The following is a 27,566-nucleotide window of genomic DNA, read 5'->3' as shown; positions in this document are numbered from 1 at the left end:
GCAGTGGATACTGGGTTGTTGAATCTGCAGGTTGTGAGAGCGTTGTAACAATCATTGTATACATATGGTGTAATTGATCAGTACTAGTATTCGGCCATGCAGACTCGCCAATACCTTTACGTGTAAGCAGTCCCAATTGACCATCGCCGCCCCTAACTCATACTGCTAAATAGCGATCACACGAGGAAACACGCAGAGAACAACATGTAGGTTGTGTCATTTCTTATCATCCATGACTTATGTAATTCGGTCCCCTATTCTTCTCGACTTGGAATTGTATCGCATCCTGCAGCTCTCGCCAACCCATCTTCAAGCAAGATTTCAGCTAGGACCGAATATCGAGGACCTCTAACAATTAACTGCCAGGCCCAGATCGCGTTGCCTCTGTAAACATAGAAAAACTTCAGGTCGCTGCTAAAGACATTCCAAGACATCGCTGCTACCGCACGACTTCAACCTTTTCGTACTCAGGAGCCCTATCTCATAGATCGTCCATGTCCGCCTCGCAGACGCGTGTCATTCTCGACGACAATGTCATGTCCGGCTTCTTTTCATCATCGCATAACATCGACATGCTGAAAATGGTATTGGAAGCACGCAGAATGCCGACGCCGTAACTGTAAGTTCGAATACGCGCTCAATCGCTAAACTCGTGTTTGACTGCAGCAAGTTTGGGGCTTGTTGTATCATCTGACTTTGTTTCCGGCTAGCAGGCCCTTTAGATAAACAAAAACGTGGCAGAATTTAGTCGAGGCGGATCTATTATCAGTGACGCCGTAGTCGTAGTTGTTTCCATTTCGTCCCTTATGCCGAAATTGCAGACGCCCAGGTAGCTCAGTGTCATAAGCGGGAGATCCTGCAACATATCTCTAATCGCGGCCTCAGCTGTGGACCTGGTGTTAAATCGCTCGCTGTTCGCCAGCAGGGAAGGGATGTGTCATTGCGCAGTCAACATATGATGAGAAGCGTTTACCTTCATGAGCTCTTTCTTGAATATACCATCAGGGGGCAATCGGCAATTACCCTCGCTGAGGGTGCGAGATTGACTGTGACAAGGGAATGTAGTACATTTCGTGGGAGGTGGCAGCCCTGTATGCAGACATATTCGTGTCGTGTCATTAACAGTGGATTTCGCGCTGCCATCTCAAGGCTTTCTTTTAAAGGGCTGCCCTTGCCGTGGCCTGCTATCGGAAAGTTACATAAATCCCAGCCTAGAATTGCCCTTCTTGCAATTAGTAGAGGAGCACAGGGATGCACCTCTGCGAATATTTGCAACGAGGCCCTGCAATGTGCATTGTGCATAGTAGCTAGAGCAGTACTTACCAACGACTTCAAGTTGCGCCCGCGACAGCATGCATGCTGAGTACTGAGTCAGAGAACAAGTCGCAAATCAATTGTATATACACAGACCTGAGGCATATGGTGGATTCGGCCTTACATATGATATATGACGGCTTGCAGGGACATGCTGCAGTGGGATAAGATTGTGATTATACTACCAGTGAGATGATCGCATCATGATCAAAAACCTTGTTTGAAACCCGGAATTGTAACGGTATAACGGTATAACCTGGGTTGACACACCTGCATCAGTAAACCGGTGAGACTCTGATATCCCCAGCCGAGGTGCCAGATATGTAATGAAGCATTGGGCCTGACAATATCGACTAATATCTGAGTTTCACCGGTTTACTGATGGGGTGGTTACTAGTAGTGTTACCGACACCACCTTTAAGAAGTAAAACTCTCCGAGATTACGTACACGCACATGCTCTTTCCTTCACACAGCTGCCAGTACTATCTAGGGAACTACTCGCTTCAAGTAGCAGACGCGATATGATATTCCAATCGCTGCAACACTTATGCTGTTCATGCAAGCATAACTACATCTTCAAATGACTTCCGTCGTTCGGCTCAAACGGAACTCGTTGCTTCATGTCGTTGTGCACGGATTGCCAGCAACGCAGCTGATGCTCCAAGATGCGGCATCATGATTGGTCACACAAGAGGAAGGGTCCGATGATTCGATAACGTGGGTCTGAAATCTTTTCCCGTATCACGGTCGCTTCTTAATTGCAGCCGACTCATAAGATTCCCTCCAACTTATCATCCCTCTTGAGTCTTCATTGTTCACCCAGCTTGCGATCATATCGCCCACCAAATGCTGAAGGACCTGACGTATTGAAAAAGACACGCCCACTCAGTGGCCCAAGCTAATCCACGCAACATTGAACATACATTATCTATGGTTTTACTTCACACACTGCAGACGATCAAGGTATGAATGAGCGACGCTTCACCATCCAGCCTTTTGACCTGACTCTCGTGCTTTGTTTACAGTACTTTAGAGGTTCGTTATTGGAGTTTCTCGTCCGTTACAGCCTGTGTTGAAGTGCTGGCAAAGTTGCACCGGCTGCTGTTTGGGTGAGTTAGGCGTGCACTATTCTCCAAAGTCTGTCCAAGACCTCATCTCCTTCGTTAGGCATTCGATTACTGTTTGACATTTGAACATGAAGTTCGTCTGTTTAGCACCATGGGCCGTTTGAACATCGCGTCTGTCATGTTTATCATAACAAGATATGCTCCCATAGTATGGATTATCAGTGAAATATACGGTGAGCAACACTTCATTTTTGAGAGAAACATTCTTATTAGTTTGCAGTCACTGTAGGGCCACAATCAGTGGAAGCGGTGAATAAATTTGTCTCTGAACCATACCTAAATCATGTTAATGCTAACACAGTGCCTGACAACATATCGGACTGCTGGCGGTAGGTCACCTCACGATCACTAATTACATGTCCCCTAACGTCTCCCAGGTTCCCTGGTTCTTATCATGTTATCTACCGAAGGTATGTGCGCTCGTGTCAATTAAGTGATTTCTCCCTCCATATATTTCAGGTCTGCTTCTCATGCGTACACTTGCCTTGTGGCATAATAACAAGAAAATCAAACGATTTCTGTTGGCAAGCTACTTCGTAAGTGATTCGGCAATTCTATTACTCGGGTGATAATATCAGGGTTTGAAGCTTGTTGCTACCTCAATGCTCACTTGTGACATCCTGGCGGTGTCTCCGAAACTCGTAAGTGTATGTGCACCTACGTCAAGTAAGAGCTCCGTAGAGGAGGCTACGAGAGTGGAACACCTGATCATGGGCATGTTCGTTAGCGCGGCGCTGTTCGAACTCAGTGAGCGACTGGCGATGCTGCTTTCCTTTGAATCTACTGACGAAATTCGTGCAGCGGTGGTTCTTGTCACAATGTATCACTCTTTAACATCTCGTTCTGTTGGCATACGTACCGTCAATGGATTGGTGTCCAACTTGTGGAAGGGAAGTTTGCTATATGCATTGTCGCTCCTTAGTATGTTGTTCTGAAGTCTATTTCTTCTCTGTCTCTCCTAACTGTGCTCTAAGCAATCTCTATTGCGAACGCTGTTTCTTTTTCTTTACCGGTACGTGCTTTTCGTGTACTCCACCATGATTAGATATGAACTATTGGTGCAGGTCTCAAGCGGGCAGAACGGTATCATTGATGTGTAAGTGACTGCCCTTCGTGTTGAGTGCTAACTGCTCAACTATCATAATCAGGTTTCAAGGTGTCCTGCATGGCGTTATGGCTTCACGTATTCTTTTTGATTTGCGCACTGCAGACCGGCGTGAAGAAGATAGTTCTCGACTCCTCTCATATGAGCCCCCTTCTAATTTACAGTTTGCATCGTACAACATACCCATGACTCCCTTACCATGACGAAAACAATATATGAATTACATGCCTCCATGATTCACGTCCGGAACTCGAATTCGAATGGCTAACGGACTTCGGGAGGGTTTGTAGAATAAATCTTTTGGGCGTCAAGATTAGATCATGCGTATACACGGACTGACGGGATCCGTCTGCCGGATCCCAGATTGATCCGCAAAGATTTTTTTTTGCATTTTTGCATCAATCTAATGGGACTATGGCTGAGTAAGCAACCGACCCAGTGGGTCACCCTAGCCACCACAACAGCTATGGTTTCGGGCAACTCAGGTGTACAGACGCTGCCACAAGTGACAGCGGTTTTATCCAGATTCAAGAAAACTTCCAGAGGACAGGAATGAGGGAAATCGACCGGCTCAATACTTAGACAACACCACGGCAACCTTGTTTGAAGATGAGGTCCGTATCTAGTAGGATATTTTGAACTTCGCATAACACAGACACATTCTTCTAGCAATTTGAAATAGATTGCGAGTTAGACGATATACGTACAAGACCGAAATAACCGAGTCGAAACTTCTACCACTAGGTTGTCATGCAGGCTCTTGTCCCCAGCTCGAGTAGATTAACACCAGGGTTTAAGAATTTGTTTCAATGTGAGTGCATTTTCTGCCAGGCAGCCAAGCACAGATCATCAAAGAGAAGAGTTGGTTGTCTGCAGCAACTCAGGGACACAACCAAATGTGAGTGTGATCATATTATCTTCTCCGAGTCCGACGGATGCCGTTTGTGCGTGGATTGAAACACATCATTTAGCTGAGGAAGTAATTGAGTCTATCACGCGCATGTTATCTTTCGCAGAGGGAAGCCGTCGTGGAGGTTTTCTCTTCATCACCATGTTTCTTAAAGGTGGGGATAAATATCTGTGTACTTGTTTATAATACAGCTCGTCAGCTCACTTGTTCATAAATCCTCTTCACAAGAAGCATAACCAAGCCATGCCATCATCTAAACGCAATCCGCTTCCCAACACACGTACTCCAGTCTACATCGACATTTGGCCGGAGTCCAGCTCATGGTCGAGCAGCTCGAGCTCATCCTCATGTTTACATACACCGCCATCTTCTCTATCAAAGTCGCCCCAAGTTGTCACTACGCTTCACCCTTCCATGAACATGCCGCGTCGCATAAGGGATATTGATCCCACAGTAACCTTCGTCTCGCCCTCTGTCGTCTTTGCCAAGTCATCCTATATAATTGTATTGGATGGTGCGCCAATACACAGCGAGGACACGAAGCTCGAATGCATTGGACCATATTTTGCCGGTTCTATAATCCCGCCTGGTGACGGTCCATTGCTCTACAGCACAACCCTAGTTCCCAAGTTCTGGGAAATCTTGTGCAGATCTCCAGGTCCGTACTTTCCAACCTTGACGTGCTACGGATGTATGATTAGTCCCCCAAGATCCCACTATGTACACCATCATTCAGGATGTGTACCGTCGAGATCCAGCACCCCTTGGAAGGTCCTCGGGTCGTCCGCGCCCTGTTCTTATCTTCTCTGCTCAATACCACTTCCGGTACTCAGTCCATGCGTGCACGCCCCCATCTTCCATGACACCATACACCGCGTATCATGCTAATTCGCCTTTCATCGCGAACGTTAATTGTGCTCATCCCGATTCACTCGAGCCCAACTGTCCGTGCAATCGCCATCGGATGCCCTTGAGTCAAGACAGCCCCCAGTTGCATGAAGACAACATGCAAAGCCAACTGTATAAACAATGCATACCAGACGTCAGCCTAGGGGACTTTTCCCCCATTAACTCCATGATCGATAACCATGACTCGTCTGCTGCTAAATCCGAAGAGATGATGACACAGTCGTCATTCTCAAGCTTCCCAAATGACATCCGTAATTATGTGAGTAAGCTATAGTTCAATGAGAAGGTCTGCTGCTCACATGTCCATCAGATATAGGAAAGTAGCACGCATATAACAGCGATATTACTTTTTTTTTCTAATTTATGTTCATGTGATATTACTTACTGCGTGTATGCTGACATTCTATATATAGAGTCCTCCGGTATTGTTGCATGCAGTCAAACTGAGTTTCTGCCCTGTAGATCCCACCAATGGCACTCGCCCGTCTGAGAGCGCTGAGAACTTAGAAAAACGTGTTGGGACGCGATGTTATTTTGTACACTGTGTGTGCTTGTTATTCCAGACATTTGGAGTCCCCCGGCACGGCTAGATAGTGACTGGGTACTGTGGGTCCAAGGAAGTCCTTCACTCACGTAACTCTACAGGAGTAATATTATGATCCTATTCGAACCTTGAGCCTTGAAGCCCTGCCATCGGCGAAGATTATAATCCTAGAGCTTCGAGCCTTGAAGCCCTGCCGCATCGGCGAAGTTGTACGTATCTGTCTCGAGCGCGGAGAGATAAACCACCGTAATGATATCGGTGAAATGACTTTCAAACAACTACGTACTAATGCATTCTTATCGCTGTTAGAAGCCCCATGTCGACTATGGATGAGCGCTAGCGCCCACTGGCAGCTTCTACCATTTATCTGATCAACTTCGCTATCCATATTAGACAGGTGAGTGCCAAAAATAATGTGGACTATGAGTCCGACTGATATATACCGGAATTTGAAAGACAATCGTCGAATTACGAAAACCAACCCGTAGATCAACGGGAGGATATCATATCAGTATCAAACACTGCACAATGAGACAGAGATGAAAGTAATCGACAAAGAAAAACCTGCACTCATTGTTGCAGTTGCTGTACTGATGGGCACCGAGCTAACTCGACCGACAAAACGAGTCAACACGCTGGCTATTCCTTTGCCATGCACAGCTCCTGTTAAATCCACGGACGAGTACCTCATGTAGCACAAACACGGAAGGTAGTGTTGGGGAGTGAAAATTTCTTGAGGGGACTTTCGCATTGGACGCCAGTTGTCCGTTGTACATTGATGCTGAGACACAAGGCCCAGTGCCTAAAGCGTGAAATTATATTATATCTTACATTATTTTTGCCTATGGGAAGTCATCCACTGTGGGACAGGAAGAGAAGCTGTGAATGTATTCTCACCAATCGAGTTTGAATCTGACCTTGTACGTGCTTGCATTATAGTACGGGACAGGCCATCCGTCTAATTTCTCCGGACGACAAGCGGAAAAGAACCCCAACTAGGTACTATCGCATGGCCTCGAACGCTGCATTCGCTCATCCGTTATCGCGGTCTAGATTTGAAACTGAGAACGCATTACGATCTGTTCGATCTTTGACTGATACATGTGCATGGACGGGTTAGAGTTGGAAGAGATGCATACTCAGTATCTGACGCAAAAATGGCCATGAAATTCTAATGGATATCAGTAAAATTCGACTCACATTCCCCTATGGTTTCACCACAAACGTAGTATGCCTCAATCCTGCGGTTCCAAGAAAAAAGCGTTGTCCACCATCCTCACAGTCGACCTATAAACGTGCGCGGGATACTTGAACCTGTTCCAGTATCTGCACCGGAGTCAGCTTTCATTGCTGTTACAGTGAATCACTTGTTGTATGGTTCCCTTCGATACCTACGTCAAACTTCAAACTCTCGTTCAACGGCTTCCTGGTTTTACAACCGAGTAAACTTTTTTTCAGCCGCGGACCCAGGGTTTCTGGATAAATTATTTTTTAATAACATCTTGAAGACGCGAACTTTCACGAACACACCTTCGAAGTTGAGTTGAATGTGGGTAACTGATTTGTTCATTTTGGGCAGGTACAGAACGTAAGCCTGCTGCATCGTGCCGACTGTAACGTAACATGTATCGTGAAAGCGATTTGGGGCGTGAAAAAACGTATAGAATCAACCTCCATCCACTTGAGATGGAAATCAGCAATCGGCTCATTCAACAGTCAAAAAGCACGGGGCCAACGCCAATGCCTGTAGGGGAATTAACATTGCTGTGAGCTCAAACTATCACATTCGCAAGCAGAGCCGAACCTGCAACTTCCACCTTGCCGCCATCACGAAGTCGATTGGTTTGAACGGAACTGTTTCAAAGTTAAACATACCCTGGGCCCGCGCTCGGGCTGTAATCATGAGACTACAACACTTGGCATCAAACCCGGTGAGCAACATCCGGGGGACTTGCTCTATGTAAATGTGGAAATGCCGAGCAGCGCTCGTCGTGTAGAGTGTCTGCACTGTGCACCATTTCTCCAGCTTACTTGCAATTGGGGTGGCGAAAAGCATTGCACGAATCTGCCAGTCAACGTTTGACTTACACTGCCGCAGTCGACGCCATCAACACCACCGCCCGTGACCCTGGTTTCACGGACATCGAGAAAACTGTGTGGTACTACGCCAATGGTGGGACGTGGTCTAACAGACTCTACTAACGAGACGCTCGTCATGGACGGCAGCAGCACATCTGGTACGTCCCGCTTCAGCGACAGTGCCGTGGAGGAGTTTCTTGTGAGGATAGGACTGGAGACACGGGCATGAATTGACTCGGAGGTCCGGAGGATGAGTGCAAGAAGAACAACGGTGGATGTTATGGAAAACAACTTCAAGGACGTCCACATTACTATCATATTTCTTGAGTTGTCGTACCAAAAGAATTGTAGGACGGTGACGATACGATTGGAGCTTTGTCAAGACAAAGTCGACATGAGTGATGTGATGGCGAACATACTTGACAAGAACTCTGCAATTGAGAAGTACATATTGTCAATGGAGAGAAGGCAAGGAACAATATTAGCTCTGTTTTCGGAAACCGGATTTAGTCTCGGAAATGAACAGTAATATCCTCGGAATATTCCTACTAGGACAAGACATAGATACAAAACAACAATATTTAATATCAACGAGACATATAATTGTCTTCATGCAAGTCCATATCATATCGTGTCATACTGGGCTTCGAGAAATCATTACTCCCCTGCAAACAAGCGCACGAGCATGTACGTCGTCGAGCCGATGAAACGAACGACTAAAGAACGGAAATTATCAGCACTAGTGATGGTGTGGCGTTAGAAGCTTCTCCTTACATGCAAGTCCAGCAACTGAGAAGAGGATGAACGTCATGTATCCGGTCACACCCGCACTTCCAGTGCCACTCGTGGTTCTGCCATTTAGAAAGTGTTAGCGAGCAGCAACATCTGCAACCTTTCAAAATACTCACATTATAGCAGCAGCCAGAAGAGCCTGCAAACCCACCACGTCAATAAAAGTGTCTCTAATACGAACCTAATTAGTTACTCACGTTACTCAAAGTCCAAACCAGTAATACGTTCGTCCGGAACGTTTTATAATAATCTTCTTGCTGCGTTGCCGGATCAGGCTTGGAATCCTCCTTGGGTGGTTTCGAGGACAGAACATGGATAGCATCTTCATATGCTGCATTGATGTCAGTCTCAGCCGTGGGTACCGCTACCTCGACTTCATTCTTGTTGTCCCCCTTGCCCGCGCTGACGACACCGAGATCAGTGGAAACCTTGTTGTCACCCTTCGTTCCCCATGAGACATCATGGACGTTGGCAAACTGAGACTTTGTGAACGACTGGGAGCTGTGTTGAAGAAAAGGGACGTACTGCGTAGACGTTCAAGACCGCAATATACGACGGCGCCATGAGGAGATACTGGATGAAAGACGTAATCATATGCCATGGCTCAAACTTTGACAATCATCAATAAATAACAAGGAAGATATAGAGCACAGAATGACTCACGAAGATCAATGAGGCCACGAAATACAGCCCCAGCGTGGCCGCCAATGAGACCACGACATCTCTAAAGATCGAATTCGACAATAGATCGCTAGCCTGTATCGCTCGTCCTTCACTTTGCGCGACGCCTTCAATGGCCTTGTAAGCGAGCAATAACGCTGAGACAGTCATATCAATCGTGATTATGGCAAACCCGATGAAAGCGAGGGTGTAGCCCCATTTTGAACCTTGCGGCCGATTGCCGAGCGAGAGGAGGAAGCACATGATGAGCAATCCGAGATAGAAGTAGTTGAGGATGATGTTAAGGATGCGGATTTGAGGAACGTAGGACTCGAGCGCTTGGGTGAGAATGATGAAGGCGATATAGTAGTTACCCTAATGTGCATGAAGGTCATGACGATGGTGTAGAGAATGGTAGAGAAGGAAGCTTACGAGGGAAAACCAGGCAAATATGAGGTTGTACAGTTGATAAAACATCTCGATGTGGATCCAGAACTTGCGCATGAACGAATGCGAGGAGCGATACAAGTAGTGGAAATGAACGGTAGAGTGTATGGCGGCAAAGAAAGAGCCATTAAGCCAGCGACGTCTTTGGGAAATTAATTCGGGGACCTGTTGAAAAGGGTCAGCGTGCTTTACACTATGACTTGAACTTTTGGATCGACCTGGTCGGGAACATCAGTCACGGCGTATGCAGACTTGACATAGTGCAGAATCCACGATCCCCCGCGCTTTGAGACAAGCTCCCAGCATAATATCTGAACAGGTGTCAGTCGAGACATCATCATATTCCACTCAGCACCCACCCGATCCTCGGCAAGATACATGTTCGCTGTGAAGATATCGGCACCTGCACCATGCATCTTCTCACCCAAAAAGTACTTCTGCAGCGGGCCCTGCCCAAGCTGGTCATTCTGCAGGGCAATATACCTATATGCACTAAATGCGCCAGGCAGCACGGTGATATACCCGAACACACTCTCTAACGGCTTATCCAAAATATTCGACATTTTATATTCGAAATTCTGCGCTGCGACGAGTGGGTTGAGAAGATATTGTCCGTACTTGCCCTTCAGAGCGACGATTTCGCCGCATGCACCGCCAACATTCGAATTAATATCGAAGGCTTTCCACAGGTGGTAGATCGAAGTGGGGCCAGGCATAGTACCAACGTCAAGGAGAACGCACACATTGGGCTCCAATATTGGACCAAAGGCGTTGAAGAACCAGCGATGGGAGTTGATCTTCTTTTGGTTCTTCTCCTTAAGGCAGAAGATGATCTGTACGGGGACAACACCTTTCTCGGCGCCTTCGATTTTCATTGAAGGAGAGACCGATACTGTAATCACGTTAAGATTAGATACAGACAAATGATGGTGAGACAAACTTTGCGTGGTATACTCGTATATGTGTGCTGCGACAGGTTTTCCATTGACGATATTCTTTTCTATCATTAATTTGATGACCATTTGCCAAAACTGAAACATACCTTTGCAATGCCGTCTTGATATGCACCCATGGCAGCAATGACACTCAGCGTCCGGGAATTGATCTTCGACCGCCCATCACTAACAATACAGACCACAACCTTTTTCCAACCCTCTTTCCCCCATGTTTTGCTCCTATCTCGTTTGCACAAATGAGCGATATTTTTAATGACACCATGCATTGAACGACAGAATAGCTCCTCATCTTCATTGTACATCGTCATGACAATGAAAAGCTCCGTCCTCCGTGGAGGGTCATAGTGCACCTGGCGAAGGGTGAACCCAGAGTCCTTAAAGTCGTTGGGGTCGCATGTGGCTGCAGAGTAACGCATGTGGGTGAACTCGCGTTCATTACGAATCGCGCACATATCCAGCAGTTTTGTTGGCACTGCGGAGTCGAGCACGAAGTTACCGTGGAAGAGTCTGTGTATTATGAGGGAGAGAAAATAAGATTCAACAAGGAACACTCACTCTACCTTCTTGATAGTCTTGTACCGTCGGGGCACGCGCTGTGGTATGTGTCCGTAGCGAATGTTAGTTTCTGAGCGATCATCAGAAATGGCCACCTGGTAGCCTCCAGGCATTTGTGCTGCTGGATAGGGACCATTGTGTTGCAGCAGTGGCATATCGCCCAGATCATTGTCCTCACGCTCTACCATCTCATAATCCATACCAAACTGCGACTGCGGACGTGGAGCGGGCGGTGCGTTGTCGAATGGGCTATAGTGGACATGTGGTGTAAGGTAATCTATTGGTGGCTGCGGCGGATGTTGTTGCTGTTGTTGATACAGATCTTGTGATTGGGAAGGAGGAAATGGGGTCGATTGAACTTGCGGGGTAAGGAATGGGTCCGGGAGGTGATATTGCTGGTTCGGATCGTAGGGTCGGTGTTCAAATTGGGGATTGTAGCGATTTGGGTCATACGGGTCATGTAGTTGTTCTTCATAAGGATTAGGTGTCTGAGACGGCTGAGCGCTGTATCCGTCATTGTAGTGTCTTCGCTGTGCCTCGTCAGCCTGTTTATCATCGTGATAGACCAATTTTGTTAGGCGCTTTGAACGACGACAATGGCAATAAATAGACCCACCTCGTTGTACCGTGACATCGCGTGTGTGCAAGCTGTCTCCTATATGAGCAAGCAAATGAAAGAACGTGAAGAAGGTTAGCAAGTAGTCTAGACTATAACTTAAGTTCTAAGTACTGTGCAAGGGCTGTCAGAAGTTGTGGCAGTGCTTTCAATTCACAGGCCCTGCCAAGCGCAGTGACTTGCGCAATGCGCAGCTTCCAAGTCAGCGCTTCAGCCTTCGGGCTCCTAATTATTCTCTAGCAGCAGAACTCTCATCCGAAGTTCTTTCAGAAAAACTAGCACAAAGGGAGTGAGCCCTAAAAATAACTAACTATTAGCTCATGTATTGATGTACTGGTTCAAATCGGCCAGTGTCTTTTCTATGTAAAATTAACTTATATCTCAAAGTCGAAGAGATACTGTGCTAGAGACTTTAAAATGATGTATTGCAGGGACGAATCACAAGTGTGGCACTCCTCGATCGACAAGTTGTGACTTCTAGGTTCAAGATTTCATTGCTTCTCGATGTGCATTTAAGAATCCCGTACGACATCGTTAAATTAAAATTCGATTTACTTCCATCACAGCGGAAACTCGTTGCTTGGACAAAGCTCTTCCAAGCCCACTCTCATATTTACGAACAAATAGCTGGATTAGTCGCCCGTCTCTCAGACGATTTCACCTCTTAGGGATTGGCACCCTTGTATATCCTTAAACGTTCAAGGTTTCTCTAGATGAAACGGTACTGTTCTCAGCGTGCAGGATTGCAGGGATAACTTAGCTGCATGAAGCTCATAGAGATTAGGTTTCTCTAGAAATGGCAAACCACAGGAGATTTATTGGCTCCAACTTCCAAAATACGAAGGATCAAGGAGATAGTCTTCCTCCCTTGGCAGGTGCTTTTCTGTCGTGCTGATCGTGAGGTAGTGGATCCTTATTGTTTGTCTTCCATATTGACTCGCTACTTTAAAAAGGTTAAAGCACAGGTTGACAGCACGAGACAATCGGGCATGCTCGGTCGGGGACCCATTAATCGAATGATTCTTCGTCATCGTGTCTTGTGATGCGTTCAGTAGACTAGTAAGCGCCACAGCCGCATGCGGCAATCAGGTGCGGGAAGTGCCCGTTAGTTCCTGGTGCTAGCACTGGACAGTGGAGTCTGACAGCGCTACAGTGGTACCTGCATAGTAACACACAGATGATAGTGAGTCGCCAGTGAGTCTACAATAAGTAAAGCATTCATACATCACCCGACTTCTCCCAAACCTCTGTTATGCCTCCTCCCGTCTCACTCAATCCCCCGATGATGATCAAGTCCTTCGTAGCAATGATCGCATTAACCTTGTTCACATCGGTCGTTGCCTTCGTCCACTTTGGAGACATGTCCAACTTTCCATCTGCAGTTGGGTTACCAATTTCGTGGAGGGTGACTTTTCCCATTAATGTGGATGTGAAAAGTGTGCGAGGCCCCAAAAATGTCCTGCTGGTGTCTCAGTTCGGATATCGCAGTACAGCAATAATAAACACATACAGAGCAGTGATAGGGCCATGCCCGACATCTGCCGTGAAGGCTCCATCTTGCTTCAATCCTTCCCACTTTCGCCGTTTCTTTTTGACAGATGCACCAGATGAGACTCCTGTCATTTTCTCTCCGCCGGTGCCAATCCATACCCGTCCGTCGGCGGTTCCCGCAGCCAAGATGCCAGATGGTGACATGGCAGATGACAATATGAATGGCGGGGACATTGAGACACCTGAAGACTCGGACAGAGGAGACATCCCTGACATGCGAAATATTGAAAACTGAGTGACAGCCAAATCGACCAAAAAGTCAAACTACCTAAATCGAATCGCGATAATATGGTCTTTTGGTGAAAGTCGTGATGCAGCAGCCTAGAGTCGTATCCACCGCTGACAAGTTCACTCGGACGATCGGGAATGAACTTCACCGTTCCACAGATCTGCATCACTATGAGCAAGGCATGCACCTGGAACACGAAAGATACAAACATTGTCATGACTTGTTTTCATGCGTGTTACTTGTTTCGTAGAAAGATCAACGACGCCGACTGCACCAGAGTCGAGACAAAATGCCAGTTGACTGTTTTTTTGGTTGAGCGAGAGCTGGCTGGTCATGATCAGTCGGAAATATGAAGAATGATGTTGCGCCCTCTACCTCGTTCAGGACGTCGTCATTTTCGGCACCAAGTTCCAACGTCAAGGTCGCGTCAGCCTTCGCTAGAATCATCTTTTCCGTGTCCATAGTAAAAAGGAGAGCCTGTATAATTTGAAAACAGGTTTGTCAGACACATGCAGTATCTCCATTCTGGACTTGTCAGGACGTACGTGACGATTGGATGCGACCCAGATATCCCCGAGGCCACCTGAACTGTGTGCCATGCATACAACAGACGATACTTCTCCCAAACCTCTGATAGCCTTCACAACCTTCAAAGTCTCTTGATTATATACGCGAACGGATCCGTCATCTGTAGTATGTATAGAATAAATCTCCATGATCCATCAGCATGGGATTTGATGGAGGCTCGTACCTGAGCCTGCAAAGAAATGACCCAATGATCCTTCAGCCAGACATGAGATCGGTGCGGGTGTTTTCAGTGTTTGTCGGTAAGTGTATGGTGTCTCCTTCATGATGAGCGCGAGCTTCAACAAAGTTCAAGTTCAAGCCATCCGCATTGGGTCAAAAGTCTCGCCCACGCATGATGGCAACTTGCCGGTAACGGCGGCCCGCCCGCCCGCCCGCCCGCCCCTCACTTCGTCCAGCAACTTCAGAGCAATTAGAATAAACGATCAATCACTGAGTCAAACACTTCATATATGACGACCACGAGCGCCACTCTAGGAGCTCCAAAGGTCAATCAATGGCCTGAAGGAACTAGTTTGCGACGATGACAAGGCTTAAGTCGTAGGTCGGTCCTGATTGCAAATATGCTGACTTCATAGTAGTATTTATTTGTTACCCTACAGGCATAAAGGGTGCACCCCCTGCCTTTTTACGCTTGAATAAGTCGAATGCTGATTTCCATCTCAAATGGATGGCGTCCTCAGAGAAAAGTTCATGGTATGCTTGTCGAGTCCCAATATTTGATCAGTCCAAAGATAAGTTCCTAGGCGCCACTACCTCAGAAGGGGTTGGATTTTATAGCGTAATTTTGTACGTCTCATTGCGGTATCCGGAGTCATTTGAAGGGGATTAGGTTAAGATTTATTTGCCAGGTAGACACACCAGTTTCTCGGTTCTGAGGATAAGTGGAAGTATGTGAAACATACCCTACGCCGCTGCGTTTCGCCCTATGATCATGATGATGAGATCACAACACTTGATACATGCCTCGGTCCGGAGATAGTCGTGCCTTCTTTATTATGATATGATCGCACATACGTTGACCATGGGGGTTTCTTCATGAGAGAAGAAGGTCACATCTGGTACAAGTGCCTGTTTGACTAAATTGCATGACGCTTTAATGGGGTTTAGTATAGGTATCCTTGTCCTGCGTTAAAGGTAGATCACTGGTGTCTAATCGTGCATAAGGGTTACCGGCCATTTCATGACAACCTTGGTGCTGTCAAACTCTGTTCCAGAAGCGATGAAGACATCATCGAACTGCTCTGGAGGAGGAAGATTGGGTCGGGGTTAGTTGAAAAGTTGGAAAGAAGAGTATTTATAACAACTACCGTGAAACGGTTTGGTGGAAATTGTTGTAGAGAACACCCTGGGCTTCGATAGTGATACATATGCGGATTCGTTGCTTTAGAGTAGTGTTTGGGACTAGTACATGTTATAACATGCTGTTTCAGAATATTCGCACTCCCTCCGCCCAGTCAATACTAGGAGAGATGGATTGTTACCTCACCACCGCGTTCAGCCCGGTCAAAATCGATCAGTTCGCGTTGCTTCGTGACCATGACATATTCGGTTGCCAAGAATCATCAAGCCCGACATTGATAGTACGTACAGGGCAATATTGAGGTGCAAACCGGCTTCCGCCCTTGTAGGCATCCTCGCCGTACCTGGCGACGATTGAAGATATTGGAATAAGGCTATGAGAAGGAGAGCTTCATCTGAAACATTTGCCACTACGAATTACACGTTAATGTGGTAACACAGTCATGTCGGCCATGTCGTTAAGCGCAGCGACCGCCGAAGAGGTGGGATCGGTCGATCCTAGCTGACATTTGTGTGGGATATCATATGAGTAGGAGGCTCAACCTCAAAACAAGCCTGAGTGAATCGGTGCATCCTCACCGGTTAGGCTCCACCAAAAATTGTATGATCTCAGCTGCACCGCAACCTGATTCTTCCAGTAGGCCCATTTGCGAACACTTTGGATCATAGTAAGGTCCAACTCTACACCGCTCCCGATCGTGTTTGAGTAAGTGTGTGTCCGAGATTGGGTCCGCCCAAACTTTTACCTCTCGGAACTGACGATGCCCTGGGTCGTCGTATCCGGACGCTGGAAATGTAACTTAATCGTTGAAATAGACTATCCGTTGGTGGCCCAGCTGCAAATGAGCGCGTCACAATCGTGTCACGAGTCACGACCAAGACATAGCTTCTTTCAAAATAGCAACCAGCGCTGAGCGTATCACCTGTAACAAAAATCGCACAAAAGCCTGAGATGCTGCTCATCTCAAATACCTTGAAATCTTCTTGATACTAGCTATACTCATGGCTGAATGTACTCCCGATTCCTTCAAAATCCTGCTAGGAAAACTTGTCAAGACTCCCGAGTATTTCACTCCGGAAGACCTTGAACTCTCACTTCATCACCTTTTCACCCCCGATGCTGCCCTTCCCGCACAAACAGGTGCATTCCTTGCTGCCCTCCATATAGGAAGAGTGGAAGGACGCCCAGAATTACTTCGCAGCTGCTGCTGAAGTCCTAAGGGCGCGCGCGTTACAAGGCAGCCATCGAGGATAGAGACACAGATTTTATAGTCGACTATCGTTGGAACTGGAGGAGATGGTCACAACACGTTTAACGTTAGTACCACAGCAGCCGTCGTTGCTGCAGGCGCAGGTGCTCGAGTAATCAAGGTAGGATCATTTTGCATCTGCTACGGTAACTTAGGCTGACGAGTCAAACAACAAGCACTGGAAGCAAGGCTTCCACATCTTCATCTGGTTCAGCAGATCTTCTACAATCCCTCGACTGTTTATTCACTGCCCCTTCACAAGGCACTTCCTTTCCCATATCTAAGATGCCGTTCACCTTCATCCTGGCGCCTCATTACCATCCTGCGCTCGCTATGATTGCACCATACCGCAAGTCCTTACCGTTCAGAACGCTCTTCAATGTCCTTGGACCCCTTATAAACCCTGCACGTCCACGAGGCATGGTACTGGGTGTGGCTGAGCGCGAGCTTGGTCCTACCTTCGTTCAGTCCCTACATGAGGGTGGCGTCGAACGCGCTCTCGTGGTATGTGGAGCCGAAGGACTTGATGAGATCAGCTGTGCAGGCAACACATACGCGTGGCAATTAGTGGATGGCAAAATTACCGAAACCACATTGCACCCAGATCTTTTTGGATTGAGCACCCATCCACTTACATCCGTAGCTGGCGGAACGCCAACAGAGAATGCAGAGACATTCAAAGCGCTCCTCAACTCGGGTAATGACATACCAGAGTCATTGACGCCTGTTCTGCACTTCGTCTTGTTGAATGCATCGGCGCTTCTGGTTGTTGCAGGTTTAGCTTCAGACTTCAAAGAAGGGGTTGCGCTAGCGATGAATAGCATAACTTCGGGGAGCGCATGGGATGCATTTGTAGTGTTTCGAAATGCTAGTAGGGAGTCAGTGAAGGAGACCAACGAAGTCGAAAAAAAGGAAATCTAGATGCGATAATCAAGATACCCGCCTGCTTACTCATGCCTCGAGTTCTTCATTCATCAACATTCGTGTCATTGGTGTTCAGTTTTTCCTGCTATGTGGTCATATGCTTTCACGTGTATGTATATCACATAGACCATGAGACCATGAATCGCGGGGTGAGCACTCGAGCATACACTCACCATACAAGCTTGTCATCGTACTAATCGGAGCTACTTGGGACACCTCGTGATGAGATGCTTATCTTTGGTCGGACTATAATCCGTCGTGGTTGCACACTGGGCGCGTATGAAACGGTCCGAACTCTCTTAGGTAAGTTCTACGCCTGTGAAGGGCCAGCGGGATTTCTTTGTTCGAACATGACGTTTATACATTTTCACTATCACAGTTCTTTTGGGTCAAAGTCAGAGTCACGGTCAAATTATCTCGACACATCGTCAAAAGTGTGTTCATTGCTGTCTGCATTGGCTGCCACTTAATTATATACTGCGTTGAAAATTTTCAGTGATTCTATTTGGAGCGCTTTGTGTTTGCTCAACTTTTTCGGGCCGCCTTGAGGTATGATCATATTGCGTTGGTTTCATTTCAACGTCGGCAGCTCACATTCGTCAATGATATTAGTCTGAGTGAATTAATCATCATGATTCAAATTCTCCTCCACTCCACAGCCTATTCTGCCCCGCTGAGAATAGCACAACAACGGTCTCAGTAATATGATTGAGCATCACGTTGGGCATTTTCTGCCACGTGTTGCTTCAGAAATAATCCGTAACTTCATTAACTGGCATGCTATTCGTTATACGGCCATTGGACTACAATGCTGCAGCTCCTGTACGAAGCTACTCGATTGTCCCCGCTTATCTGACGTATTTCTGATCCAAGCAGATTAAGCTGGCCTGAATAAAATCATACTATATAGGTGGCACGAAGTTGAGTGTTCTTAACTCAAGTCTCAAATATGTTGAGCCTCCCTCCCGTCTTATTCTTGAACCGTGGTAGGGCTCATAATCAACGGATCGATTCATTAGTAATTTGGGGTTTCAGGTCAGCCCACTTTTTCGGCTATACTTTTGTCCTTTAAAAAATCGTTGACCTGCAGTGAGAATAACTTTGATTGCGTGAAATAGAAAGTATACAAAATGATTCACGCTAGTACCGCGCGCCGGGTCGCTGGTAAGAGTAATGTATAAGCATCACATGTGGCTGTGTTGATTGCTCTGAGTCTGCTGACACCATCATGCCTTCATTTATGAATTTTTTGTATGTTCTTGTCCCCCATGATGCATGTTCATGATATCTCGGTGGTCCCATGCCGCGCCCGATAATAGCATTATTAGCACGTTTTGTTACTCAAATATCTACACTATGGTCTTTCTCGAACAGGCAGATTTATATATATTAGTAGTCAGGTCTTACAGATTACTGGTACGTTCCCCCTGCTGCGTGAGCTATGACCTCTCCTGCTGAAACAATTGTTAGCTCAATAGCAACTCAGCCTACTCCGTCGTCGCTTGTCCCAGCGCAGACGGATATGACATTCTCGAAAGACTTCGGATGCCTTCCTATTCCAAGACGACTCCGTTATGACCCTGATAAGCCTTTCTACTTCGGAATGTTGCTCAATGTATCTTTTGGCATAGGCAGTACTTTAGGTAAGTCATGACACCAGGACATTCACAAATGCGCGTTTAACATCGAGCAGTGATTGCCAACCTATATTATTGTCAACCAATTCTAAGTACGTTAGCTTCGCATTTTCTTTTCTTTGGGTCATGACGTATGCCTCAAAGTTCAATTATCGGCTTCTTTCCATGTCACGTATGACGAGGTGGCAAGGTGTGGATAGCCAAAAGTCTAGCTGAGATCGGCGAATCTAACATTCGCACAGGATACCAACCTTAGTTCAAGCTGGGTAAGGTTCTACAGTCCTTCTAAATGGCTACTGTTAACAGTGGATAAGGTTTGGTATTGGCCTCCTATTTATAACACCACTTGGTGACATGCTTCGCCGACGCCAGTTGATGTTGCTCTTGGTCGTGTGTTCAACCTCCTTAACAATAGGATTCGCCATTACAAAAAACCTCGTGGTGTTCGAGATAATTTCGTTTCTGATTGGGTTGACGTCTGTCGCTCCTCAGATTCTCATGCCACTAGCCGCTGATCTCGCTCCTCCTGATCGTCGTGGATCAGCTATCTCAATTGTTCAATCAGGTTATCTGCTTGGCATTCTCATTGCACGTGTACTGGCTGGCATAGTGGCCAATTTCACGAGTTGGCGAATTGTGTACTGTATGTCCATCGGCATCCAGAGTATCGTCCTGGGTGGTGCATACATGTTACTTCCGGACTACCCAGTGAAGAACCCTGATTTGTCCTACCTCGGGATATTTCGTTCCATGGCGAAATATGTTGTCACCGAACCTCTCGTCGGTCAAATTATGTTAACAAACTGGGCTGCCAGCGCATGTTACACCAATTGGTGGGTGACCCTCACGTTTCTACTCGGTGAACCGCCATATAACTACTCCACGTAAGTGACACTGTCTTATTATCACTCATTCGCTGATGCCGTTGTATCAGCATTATTATCGGCTTGTTTGGCCTCGTTGGAATTTTGGGTATAATTATTGTGCCATTCTTTGGCCGTCTGCTCGATCGGCTTGTTCCATGGTGGTCCGCTATTGTTTCGACTGTGTTTCTTTTGCTGTTTCAAGCAGTACAAACTGGGGCGGGAGGTATAAACATCGCCGCGGTCATCGTCGCTTGCTTTGGATTAGACATGTTCCGCCAAATTCAATCTGTATCATTCTCTACACTAATGTTCAGGTACAATATCATGCGTTTTGCATTCTGCCTTGCTGATTGACGATGAACCAGCATTTCGGAGACCGCACGCTCACGTTTGAATGCACTGATGATCATATCAGTGCGTCAATTCACATTTTCTGTTATGGATCAGCTTGATAATTACACGGACTGGGCTGTCGCAGGTTTTTCTGGGTCAAGTTACAGGGACGTCCGTTGGATCTGACGTTTTTGTTGGATATGGCTGGCGTGCAAATTCTGCGCTTTTCATGGCCATGATTGTCTTCCAGCTCTCTGTGCTTATCCTTAGAGGTCCCCATTGTCCCAAGAATCGCTGGTTTGGTTATGAAGGCGGGTTGGGATTATGGAAGATATTGCCGTCCAAACAGTCCCAACTAGTCGCGAGCGACGACCCTGAGAACACAGGATGCGGTCACTTGGCTGTGGTGTGCAGCGAGAAGGAGGATGTCAAAGGAGGTGCTGAGGAGCTCCACTAAAAATTTCTCGAGCCAAAACTTGACACTCGTACTGAACATATTATATACTGATAGAAACATAGAGGCCGCAACATACAACACTTGATGGATCTGATCATGCATACTACCAGTTCGCCGGCTTTACACAGTTGTTCCGTGGCAAATTACTGACGGGAATTTACTCGTTATTGGGTACTATCACTATCACTCAGGGGGTCTTCAACCCCTTGGTTCTCGGCTTGTGCGCAGCTCCTCTAATGCAACAGAAACGTGCTGTTTCAGATTTTTAATATGGCAAGTTGTTGGAGCCACGGCCCGCGGAACAATCCCTCACTGAAACCCGCTGTCCATGTGCTTCCGGAATGAGTCATACAGTACACGGACGGTCTCATGATGATGGATGTGCATGTGCGTGGCGTCAGTCGCGGAGGTTTAAACGTTTGTATTCACAAATTGTCACACCTATAACGGCGGCCGGCTGCAGTCGTATTTTTGTAAGACTTGCAGGTTGTGGTTTACAAGCACTAACATGAACAGGTCATACTTTAAGCTAAGGACGAGCTTCCGAAAAATCGTGGGGTCGCCAGATCTAGCCGCAAAGAGTTTCGGAATGTCAACTCACTGATTTCTGCTCAACATATGAAAGTCTCCAAATTTGGTCACACGGTACCGGCAGAGTAATTACTGCAATCGATTGAAGCTCACATCATTGAGAGAATAGTATTTCCAACTTGAAGTGAACCCTGAGTCAGGCCTCAGTATTCAGTACTTGATAAAGCGTAATAGTAGAGTCTTGACGCTGCGGTTTGGTCAACAATTTGTTGCAACATTTAATATTCTTAAGGGGGCACAGTTGTCTCCATTCCGCTGCTTCAAGTTAAATCCGTGAGAGTAAGCGCTTAGCGCTGGCCGCTGGCATACTTACCAATGCCAAGGACGGACTTCCGTCTTATTTACGTACGGTGAGTCGCCACCAATCAAAGTCAGAAATATCTGTTATATAGCACATTGTAGCCAGTTTATAAGCCCAAGGTCGTCATGTGTTTGAAAGGACGGGTAGCTGTTTTCTTGCGTCAATTTCTTGGCCGTTCGCCCTACACCCAAGTGCGTACCTTCTTAGTTTTTTTATATTTTCTAAACTCACTTTTGCACCCTTCCGTGCATCCCATATGGCTTAGCACTGCAGTATCACTCCCGGTGCTTCACGTCATCTCGTGTATCTTGATACTTATCGCAGTCCTCGTCCGAGTCGTTGCCTACCTTCACGCTGTTCGTGATTGTCGCTGAGACCCATTCTCTTTAATGTCTCCTTCCAGCACTGAGAAGCTAGAGGCACACTGCGAGTCTACCGAAACGGCTGTCGAAAATGTTGCAGCATCCACAGAAGACTCCAGTTGGCCCACAAAAGACTTTGGTCTTATACCGATTCCGAAAAGGCTCCAATACAATCCCATGGAACCTTTTCACTTTGGCATCTTGCTCAATGCTTCCTTTGGATTTGCTAGCACATTCAGTACGGATTTCCTGGTACAGTGAATGAACGCTAATGGCAAAACAGCTGTCGCTAACTTGTATTATTGTCAACCGCTGTTGAGTGTGTTGTGAAAAGTCGTCGGCTGCGCATGTCTTTAATCATGAAATTCGTAGTCGAGTTTTCAAAATCGTTCGACGTAGCATATGAAGAAGTTTCACGGTGTGTGATTTTGTCCGTTTCAGCGAATCTGGGCTAATAGTAAGCACGATTGGTTATCAAGTATCCCCACTCTCATTCAAGCAGGGTAAATAAACTTATCGGACTCCAATGGAACCTGAACGTTTACGGTTAATTGTTGTTGTTCAGGTATTTAGTGGGATTAGTTCTGATATCCCCTCTCGGTGACCTTGTTCGACGCAGGCAACTGGTGTTACTGCTGGTTGCGACATCTACTGCTTTCACGATCGGTTTGGCCGTGACCAATGTTTTCCGGGTTTTCGAGGTTTTGTCCTTCTTGACCGGCGTTGTAACTGTCACTCCCCAGATCTTGATGCCTCTAGCTGCAGATCTTGCTCCACCTGAACGCAGAGCGTCTGCACTGTCTGTGGTACTCTCGGGTCTCATGCTGGGGATCCTGATCGCTCGTGTCCTGGCTGGCGTCATAGCGAATTTCACAACCTGGCGTGTGGTCTACTATATGTCAATTGGTGTCCAATTACTCGTTCTCATTGGCTCTTACCTGATGCTTCCTGACTATCCATCCAAAAACCGTGACATGACCTACTTTCAAATCCTATTTTCGATGGCCAAGTATGCAGTAACGGAGCCACTGGTGATACAGATGGCAATTATAAATATTGCATCCAACGCATGTTTCACCGGTTTTTGGGTCACTCTCACCTTTCTCCTTGGAGGTCCACCCTATTACTATTCCACGTACGCACATATCCTGACTTTTTACCGCCCGAACTTAAGACCATTTTCAGTCTCATAATTGGTCTCTTTGGTCTCGTTGGCATGCTGGGCGTGCTCGTTGGACCCTTCTCAGGACGTCTGATCGATAGGCTGGTTCCTTGGTATGCAACTTTGGTGGCCACTGGCGTGCTCCTGATTTCCCAAGCTGTGCAGACTGCGGCAGGTGGGATTAATGTTGCAGCTGTCATTATCGCATGCTTCGGGCTCGATGTTGGGCGCCAGTCCCAGCAAGTGTCCATGACCGCTCGGGTCCTGAGGTCAATATTTTGGTTTTTCCGTGAAGGAAACTGCTGTTGACTTACAGTAATCGTACCACAGCATCTCTCCCGCAGCTGGTGCGCGCTTAAACGCGATCCTCATTCTATCAGTGAGTTCCGCAGTGAGCTATCAATCGGAGTGTTGTTAAGCAAGACGTCACAGGTGTTCATCGGGCAGGTGATGGGCACGTCTGTTGGCACCCAAGTTTTCGTGCAACACGGATGGAGAGCGTGTTCGATATTGATGCTGGCGCTGCATGCCTTCGAAATTCTAGTTTTATTGCTTCGCGGTCCACATTGTTCTCGAAAACGTTGGTTTGGCTATGAAGGGGGATTCGAGGCGCGTCGACGTGTTATCTTGGAGAGGGAGAAATCACCGAGTGGCGAGGGAAAAACGGTGGATCATGATCCAGAGACGCAGAAGGAGGCACCGATACAAAGTGGTGAAAGCCTGCAGTCCGATCCATCGTAGCTACCGAAGTAGAGGATGGAGCGCAGTTATCGTCACTGGACATTTTTAGCATAGACAATTGGATTAGTATTTTTTGAGACTGGCGTACAGTTGCAAATGCATGTCAAAGCTGGATATGATGTTGAATTCCCCGTAGATGCTGTATGCGGGCGTCGCGGGATAATCCCCAGGTAGACTACCAATCAGAGAAAAAAGCGCAATCGCGTCTGTTGCTGGAGCCGATTTGGAGGCGTCAAAGTACAACATGAGGCAAGTCGGGATTTCGTACAAATACTTATCATCGCGGAGCCAAAAAAAAATCAGTAGTTCCGAGCTTTGTACAGTTGTGTACAAGAATGGATAAAAGAGTACTAGAATCATCGCAGAGATGCCAAGGCCCGTCTAGCATACTCCACATAGTACTAGTTTGTGGGGCAGGACTTCCTTGCGGCAGAAGGAACCCGATTTAACGGATAAAGGCTTCTCGCGTACCACGCCAATAATTGGCAAGGGTGACTGCATTGAGAGCCATCATTGAGTGCACAACAATGATTACGCCGCACTTACTGCGGGTGCCTGCATTTCTGGAAACTTCTCGTGTTTCAAATCATAAAGAAGAATACATTGTGGCTGGAGGCACCTTAATTTGAATAAAGATACATTACCTTGATTTTTGCAGTTTCCGCGGCAGATAATGATCCAAGGGTGCACGGAAAGGGAGATCGGGACAATGAGCAAAACGATGTATACGTGTGCTTGAGAGAGAAAAGGGGAAGGAAGCCAGTGAACCCTGCATGCATGCAGGTTATTATGCCGAGAGATGATCAAGCACAATGCACTTCATGCTTGGATGCAATGGCCGCTGAAAAGAATTTTATTGACGGAATATTCGATGGTAAATTCCGATTGCAATTTTTGCTTACTTCCTCCACCATCAATGGAACTTAAGTTGGTTATATGCCCATTCGATCAAGAGAACACACCTTCTGAGAAAGCACACAACGAGGGTGCGAACCTGTGTGCACACGGTCGACCACATATTGCATGGTCAAGCACGTAAGGTATTGGTTTGGGGTCGCAACATTCGATACTAAAGTAGCAAATCCCTGGAAATATAATTAGGCACGTCAATTTAATGAAACTTAAATCTTCCTCAATGGACAGCCTGTATTAACGGTCTAAGACCTCCAATCGGCGGTCAACTTGTAAGTTTGTGGCTTACCTTATCTCGAGCTTGCCAACTTGCCAAGCTTGTTTTAAGTTTCCTACTATTAGTTCTAAGCCACGTTTGGAAGCTTTTCATGGAGCTAAGTGGTCTAAGTCGTGTCAGTGTATCATAGGTTCGCTTTATCTCGGAACGAGCTTTACCAAAGTTCTAATCTCCAGCCAGACCTTCATAGACGAAGGAAGAGTTTCATTTTAAAATTGTGGCATATAATATTACTAAGACTTGGATTTGTCAGCCAGCAAATGTGTCTTGGAAGGACACACAAACGTACACGTAATGCATTCCTCATACATTGCACTGGGCCACTCCCTGACATGCCCGGCCAAACAGAAAGTGAAGGTGAATCTTTAGGGTCTCTTTCATAGGAAGCAGTATCTCATTTGATGAGTTTTAGTGAAACCGAGTGCAGTTCTCCGTATCACTCCCATAGACGCGGATGCTACCTTGGAGCTCCGCCAGTCCATTTTGTGGCCCAGTCTTTCGATTGCAGATGTTCTTCTCGCTGAAGATGGCAATGGTCTCCATTTTGGAGCTTTCGTACCACATCACGGAAAGCCCATTGCCGTCATCTCGTTATTTGACGAACCCTTACCGGAACAACACCTTGTAAGATGTGGGAATGATAGCCCTTCTCAGACAAAGGCTGCGCGCTTTCGTAAATTTGCCTGCGATCTGATGCACCAGAATCAAGGCATAGGGACCCAGTTGCTTCAACATGCGGCTGAAGCAGCTCGATCGACGCTAGGTGCAGGCATTATTTGGTGTGATGCCCGGACATCGAGTAGTGCCTGGTATAAGAAACGTGGAATGATCGAATTTGGTGATCCGTTCTACAAGGGAGATGTGCAGTATATTCGGATGAAGATGTCCTTGGACGCAGATACTTGCAAGACCAGTGCGTATAACGCCATTTAGATGTACCACAGCGCCGGGCCGTGACTAAATGATAAGCGTAATTTGGTACGCCGTGTTCTCCGCATCGATATACAGGTGATAGCTCACGCTAATAACCATTGTCAGAATGCTGTCCGCGATGACTGTCATACAGCATATTGCGTTCCTTGTATGCGTTATGTATCTTTGTCTTTTCATGACGAACAGAGGCTGTGACAGCATTGATGCAAGTTTCCATTTGCATGATCATCCCGTATACCGGATCAAGCTTGATCTTCTAGCTAGTTCCGCCGTGTAATGTTTGGAAGATGCTTACCTCATTTTGCTTACTCACTCAACGACTTCGACAGCAGGAAAGATACTGAAAGGTCCGACATTTCTCGCCTCAAGCGCTTCTATAGGCTTCTGTGCGTCAGAATTTTTTTTGGGGGGAAGCGACCTGGCGGACTATTGAGCTTTCATAGATAAGGCGAATGACATTCAAGTTGGAGAGCCACCCCAACTATCAAGTATACTACACGCGCGTCGCGCGGGCTCATTGCCAGGGGTCAGCACTGTGATGATGTTCAGCATGCCTGACCATTTTCGGCACGACCCTGGAGATTCTAGCTCTGAAGGTGCTGCATTCGGCGAGGAACGTGTTCAATCCAAGTAAGTATTCGCCGTTGCCATGAGGTGTCCGATCGACTATCTCATACAATACCAGCAGACCGCAGCTAAGCTGATCTAAGCATGCAATTGCGGCAATCCAGGGCCATTCATACGATGTCGGTATCCGATACGTGTGACTTTGGTAAAGAAGGATCGACCATTCGTGTCTATACACCGGGCCAGACACGGAGAGACTAGTGCTGGGTTGGTAGTTCGGATCAAAATACACAAAAGAGAACTAGTGTCAGCAGTTGCCCTGAGGTTTTTTTTTCCTAATGACGATGTGCGGCCTTTGTATTCGCGATAAACGGGTTGTCAGTGTGGCTTTCGGCTGTGCCGCTAAGGGACGGCACTTCCTCTTAATATCACAAACTCAAATTGTTGACGGGCTGATATCTGTCCTGCCGTTCGTTTTCCTTATGCGTCAGTACAATCTCGATCTCTCCGACAGAGCGTCAGAGTGTCAGCTGATAATTGTATCTTGTGTAAAGTAATTGTTCGTGACGAC

At 46.8% G+C, this 27,566-nt stretch overlaps 9 protein-coding genes across 9 annotated transcripts; 6 read left to right on the top strand and 3 right to left on the bottom strand.

Moving 5' to 3' along the window:
* The first annotated feature begins 1,746 nt into the window (after positions 1 to 1,746).
* F5147DRAFT_679251 (uncharacterized protein) lies at positions 1,747 to 3,849 on the top strand. The gene is made up of 14 exons (XM_041436242.1): positions 1,747 to 2,032; positions 2,092 to 2,278; positions 2,341 to 2,350; positions 2,405 to 2,424; positions 2,483 to 2,615; positions 2,663 to 2,691; positions 2,744 to 2,771; positions 2,820 to 2,852; positions 2,902 to 2,978; positions 3,030 to 3,189; positions 3,244 to 3,363; positions 3,417 to 3,454; positions 3,507 to 3,538; positions 3,591 to 3,849. Exons 2-14 carry the CDS (start codon positions 2,246 to 2,248, stop codon positions 3,748 to 3,750), a joined length of 873 nt encoding a protein of 290 aa, XP_041296478.1. The 5' UTR covers positions 1,747 to 2,032; positions 2,092 to 2,245; the 3' UTR covers positions 3,751 to 3,849.
* Positions 3,850 to 4,239: 390 nt separating this feature from the next.
* Positions 4,240 to 5,834, top strand: F5147DRAFT_679248 (uncharacterized protein). The gene is made up of 5 exons (XM_041436241.1): positions 4,240 to 4,445; positions 4,519 to 4,611; positions 4,689 to 5,115; positions 5,168 to 5,625; positions 5,677 to 5,834. Exons 3-5 carry the CDS (start codon positions 4,701 to 4,703, stop codon positions 5,680 to 5,682), a joined length of 879 nt encoding a protein of 292 aa, XP_041296477.1. The 5' UTR covers positions 4,240 to 4,445; positions 4,519 to 4,611; positions 4,689 to 4,700; the 3' UTR covers positions 5,683 to 5,834.
* A 2,015-nt stretch (positions 5,835 to 7,849) lies between these two features.
* Positions 7,850 to 8,335, bottom strand: F5147DRAFT_679245 (uncharacterized protein). The gene has a single exon (XM_041436240.1). It carries the CDS (start codon positions 8,305 to 8,307, stop codon positions 7,867 to 7,869), a length of 441 nt encoding a protein of 146 aa, XP_041296476.1. The 5' UTR covers positions 8,308 to 8,335; the 3' UTR covers positions 7,850 to 7,866.
* An 85-nt stretch (positions 8,336 to 8,420) lies between these two features.
* Positions 8,421 to 12,141, bottom strand: F5147DRAFT_630874 (glycosyltransferase family 2 protein). Its single transcript, XM_041432788.1, has 13 exons — positions 12,016 to 12,141; positions 11,400 to 11,944; positions 10,931 to 11,351; positions 10,829 to 10,883; positions 10,248 to 10,780; positions 10,107 to 10,199; positions 9,874 to 10,053; positions 9,445 to 9,816; positions 9,307 to 9,390; positions 8,979 to 9,257; positions 8,898 to 8,920; positions 8,764 to 8,840; positions 8,421 to 8,705 (listed from the first exon to the last, which is right to left on the bottom strand). Exons 1-13 carry the CDS (start codon positions 12,031 to 12,033, stop codon positions 8,647 to 8,649), a joined length of 2,739 nt encoding a protein of 912 aa, XP_041296475.1. The 5' UTR covers positions 12,034 to 12,141; the 3' UTR covers positions 8,421 to 8,646.
* Positions 12,142 to 12,872: 731 nt separating this feature from the next.
* Positions 12,873 to 14,682, bottom strand: F5147DRAFT_679238 (WD40-repeat-containing domain protein). Its single transcript, XM_041436239.1, has 8 exons — positions 14,547 to 14,682; positions 14,341 to 14,483; positions 14,171 to 14,272; positions 14,005 to 14,118; positions 13,835 to 13,955; positions 13,526 to 13,775; positions 13,240 to 13,474; positions 12,873 to 13,174 (listed from the first exon to the last, which is right to left on the bottom strand). Exons 1-8 carry the CDS (start codon positions 14,644 to 14,646, stop codon positions 13,163 to 13,165), a joined length of 1,077 nt encoding a protein of 358 aa, XP_041296474.1. The 5' UTR covers positions 14,647 to 14,682; the 3' UTR covers positions 12,873 to 13,162.
* A 2,002-nt stretch (positions 14,683 to 16,684) lies between these two features.
* On the top strand, positions 16,685 to 17,853 carry F5147DRAFT_770347 (glycosyl transferase; the record flags this gene model as incomplete). The annotated part of the gene is made up of 3 exons (XM_041441143.1): positions 16,685 to 16,855; positions 16,955 to 17,053; positions 17,122 to 17,853. The coding sequence occupies 3 exons, from the start codon at positions 16,685 to 16,687 to the stop codon at positions 17,851 to 17,853; spliced, it is 1,002 nt and encodes a 333-aa protein (XP_041296473.1).
* A 1,444-nt stretch (positions 17,854 to 19,297) lies between these two features.
* Positions 19,298 to 21,149, top strand: F5147DRAFT_770346 (major facilitator superfamily domain-containing protein; the record flags this gene model as incomplete). Its single annotated transcript, XM_041441142.1, has 8 exons — positions 19,298 to 19,499; positions 19,550 to 19,585; positions 19,638 to 19,683; positions 19,736 to 19,759; positions 19,808 to 20,377; positions 20,428 to 20,673; positions 20,725 to 20,773; positions 20,838 to 21,149. 8 exons carry the CDS (start codon positions 19,298 to 19,300, stop codon positions 21,147 to 21,149), a joined length of 1,485 nt encoding a protein of 494 aa, XP_041296472.1.
* Positions 21,150 to 22,048: 899 nt separating this feature from the next.
* On the top strand, positions 22,049 to 24,394 carry F5147DRAFT_630866 (major facilitator superfamily domain-containing protein). Its single transcript, XM_041432787.1, has 10 exons — positions 22,049 to 22,090; positions 22,143 to 22,232; positions 22,307 to 22,641; positions 22,687 to 22,722; positions 22,776 to 22,821; positions 22,883 to 22,906; positions 22,969 to 23,538; positions 23,589 to 23,834; positions 23,896 to 23,944; positions 23,998 to 24,394. The coding sequence occupies exons 3-10, from the start codon at positions 22,431 to 22,433 to the stop codon at positions 24,304 to 24,306; spliced, it is 1,491 nt and encodes a 496-aa protein (XP_041296471.1). The 5' UTR covers positions 22,049 to 22,090; positions 22,143 to 22,232; positions 22,307 to 22,430; the 3' UTR covers positions 24,307 to 24,394.
* A 1,369-nt stretch (positions 24,395 to 25,763) lies between these two features.
* F5147DRAFT_24042 (acyl-CoA N-acyltransferase) lies at positions 25,764 to 26,910 on the top strand. Its single transcript, XM_041428788.1, has 4 exons — positions 25,764 to 25,852; positions 25,908 to 26,473; positions 26,534 to 26,814; positions 26,872 to 26,910. The coding sequence occupies exons 1-2, from the start codon at positions 25,828 to 25,830 to the stop codon at positions 26,426 to 26,428; spliced, it is 546 nt and encodes a 181-aa protein (XP_041296470.1). The 5' UTR covers positions 25,764 to 25,827; the 3' UTR covers positions 26,429 to 26,473; positions 26,534 to 26,814; positions 26,872 to 26,910.
* Positions 26,911 to 27,566: the final 656 nt, after the last annotated feature.

Source organism: Suillus discolor, assembly GCF_016758755.1.
Source record: "Suillus discolor strain FC423 chromosome Unknown F5147scaffold_10, whole genome shotgun sequence".
Lineage (NCBI taxonomy): Eukaryota > Fungi > Basidiomycota > Agaricomycetes > Boletales > Suillaceae > Suillus > Suillus discolor.
This window is presented reverse-complemented; position numbering and strand designations above follow the sequence as displayed.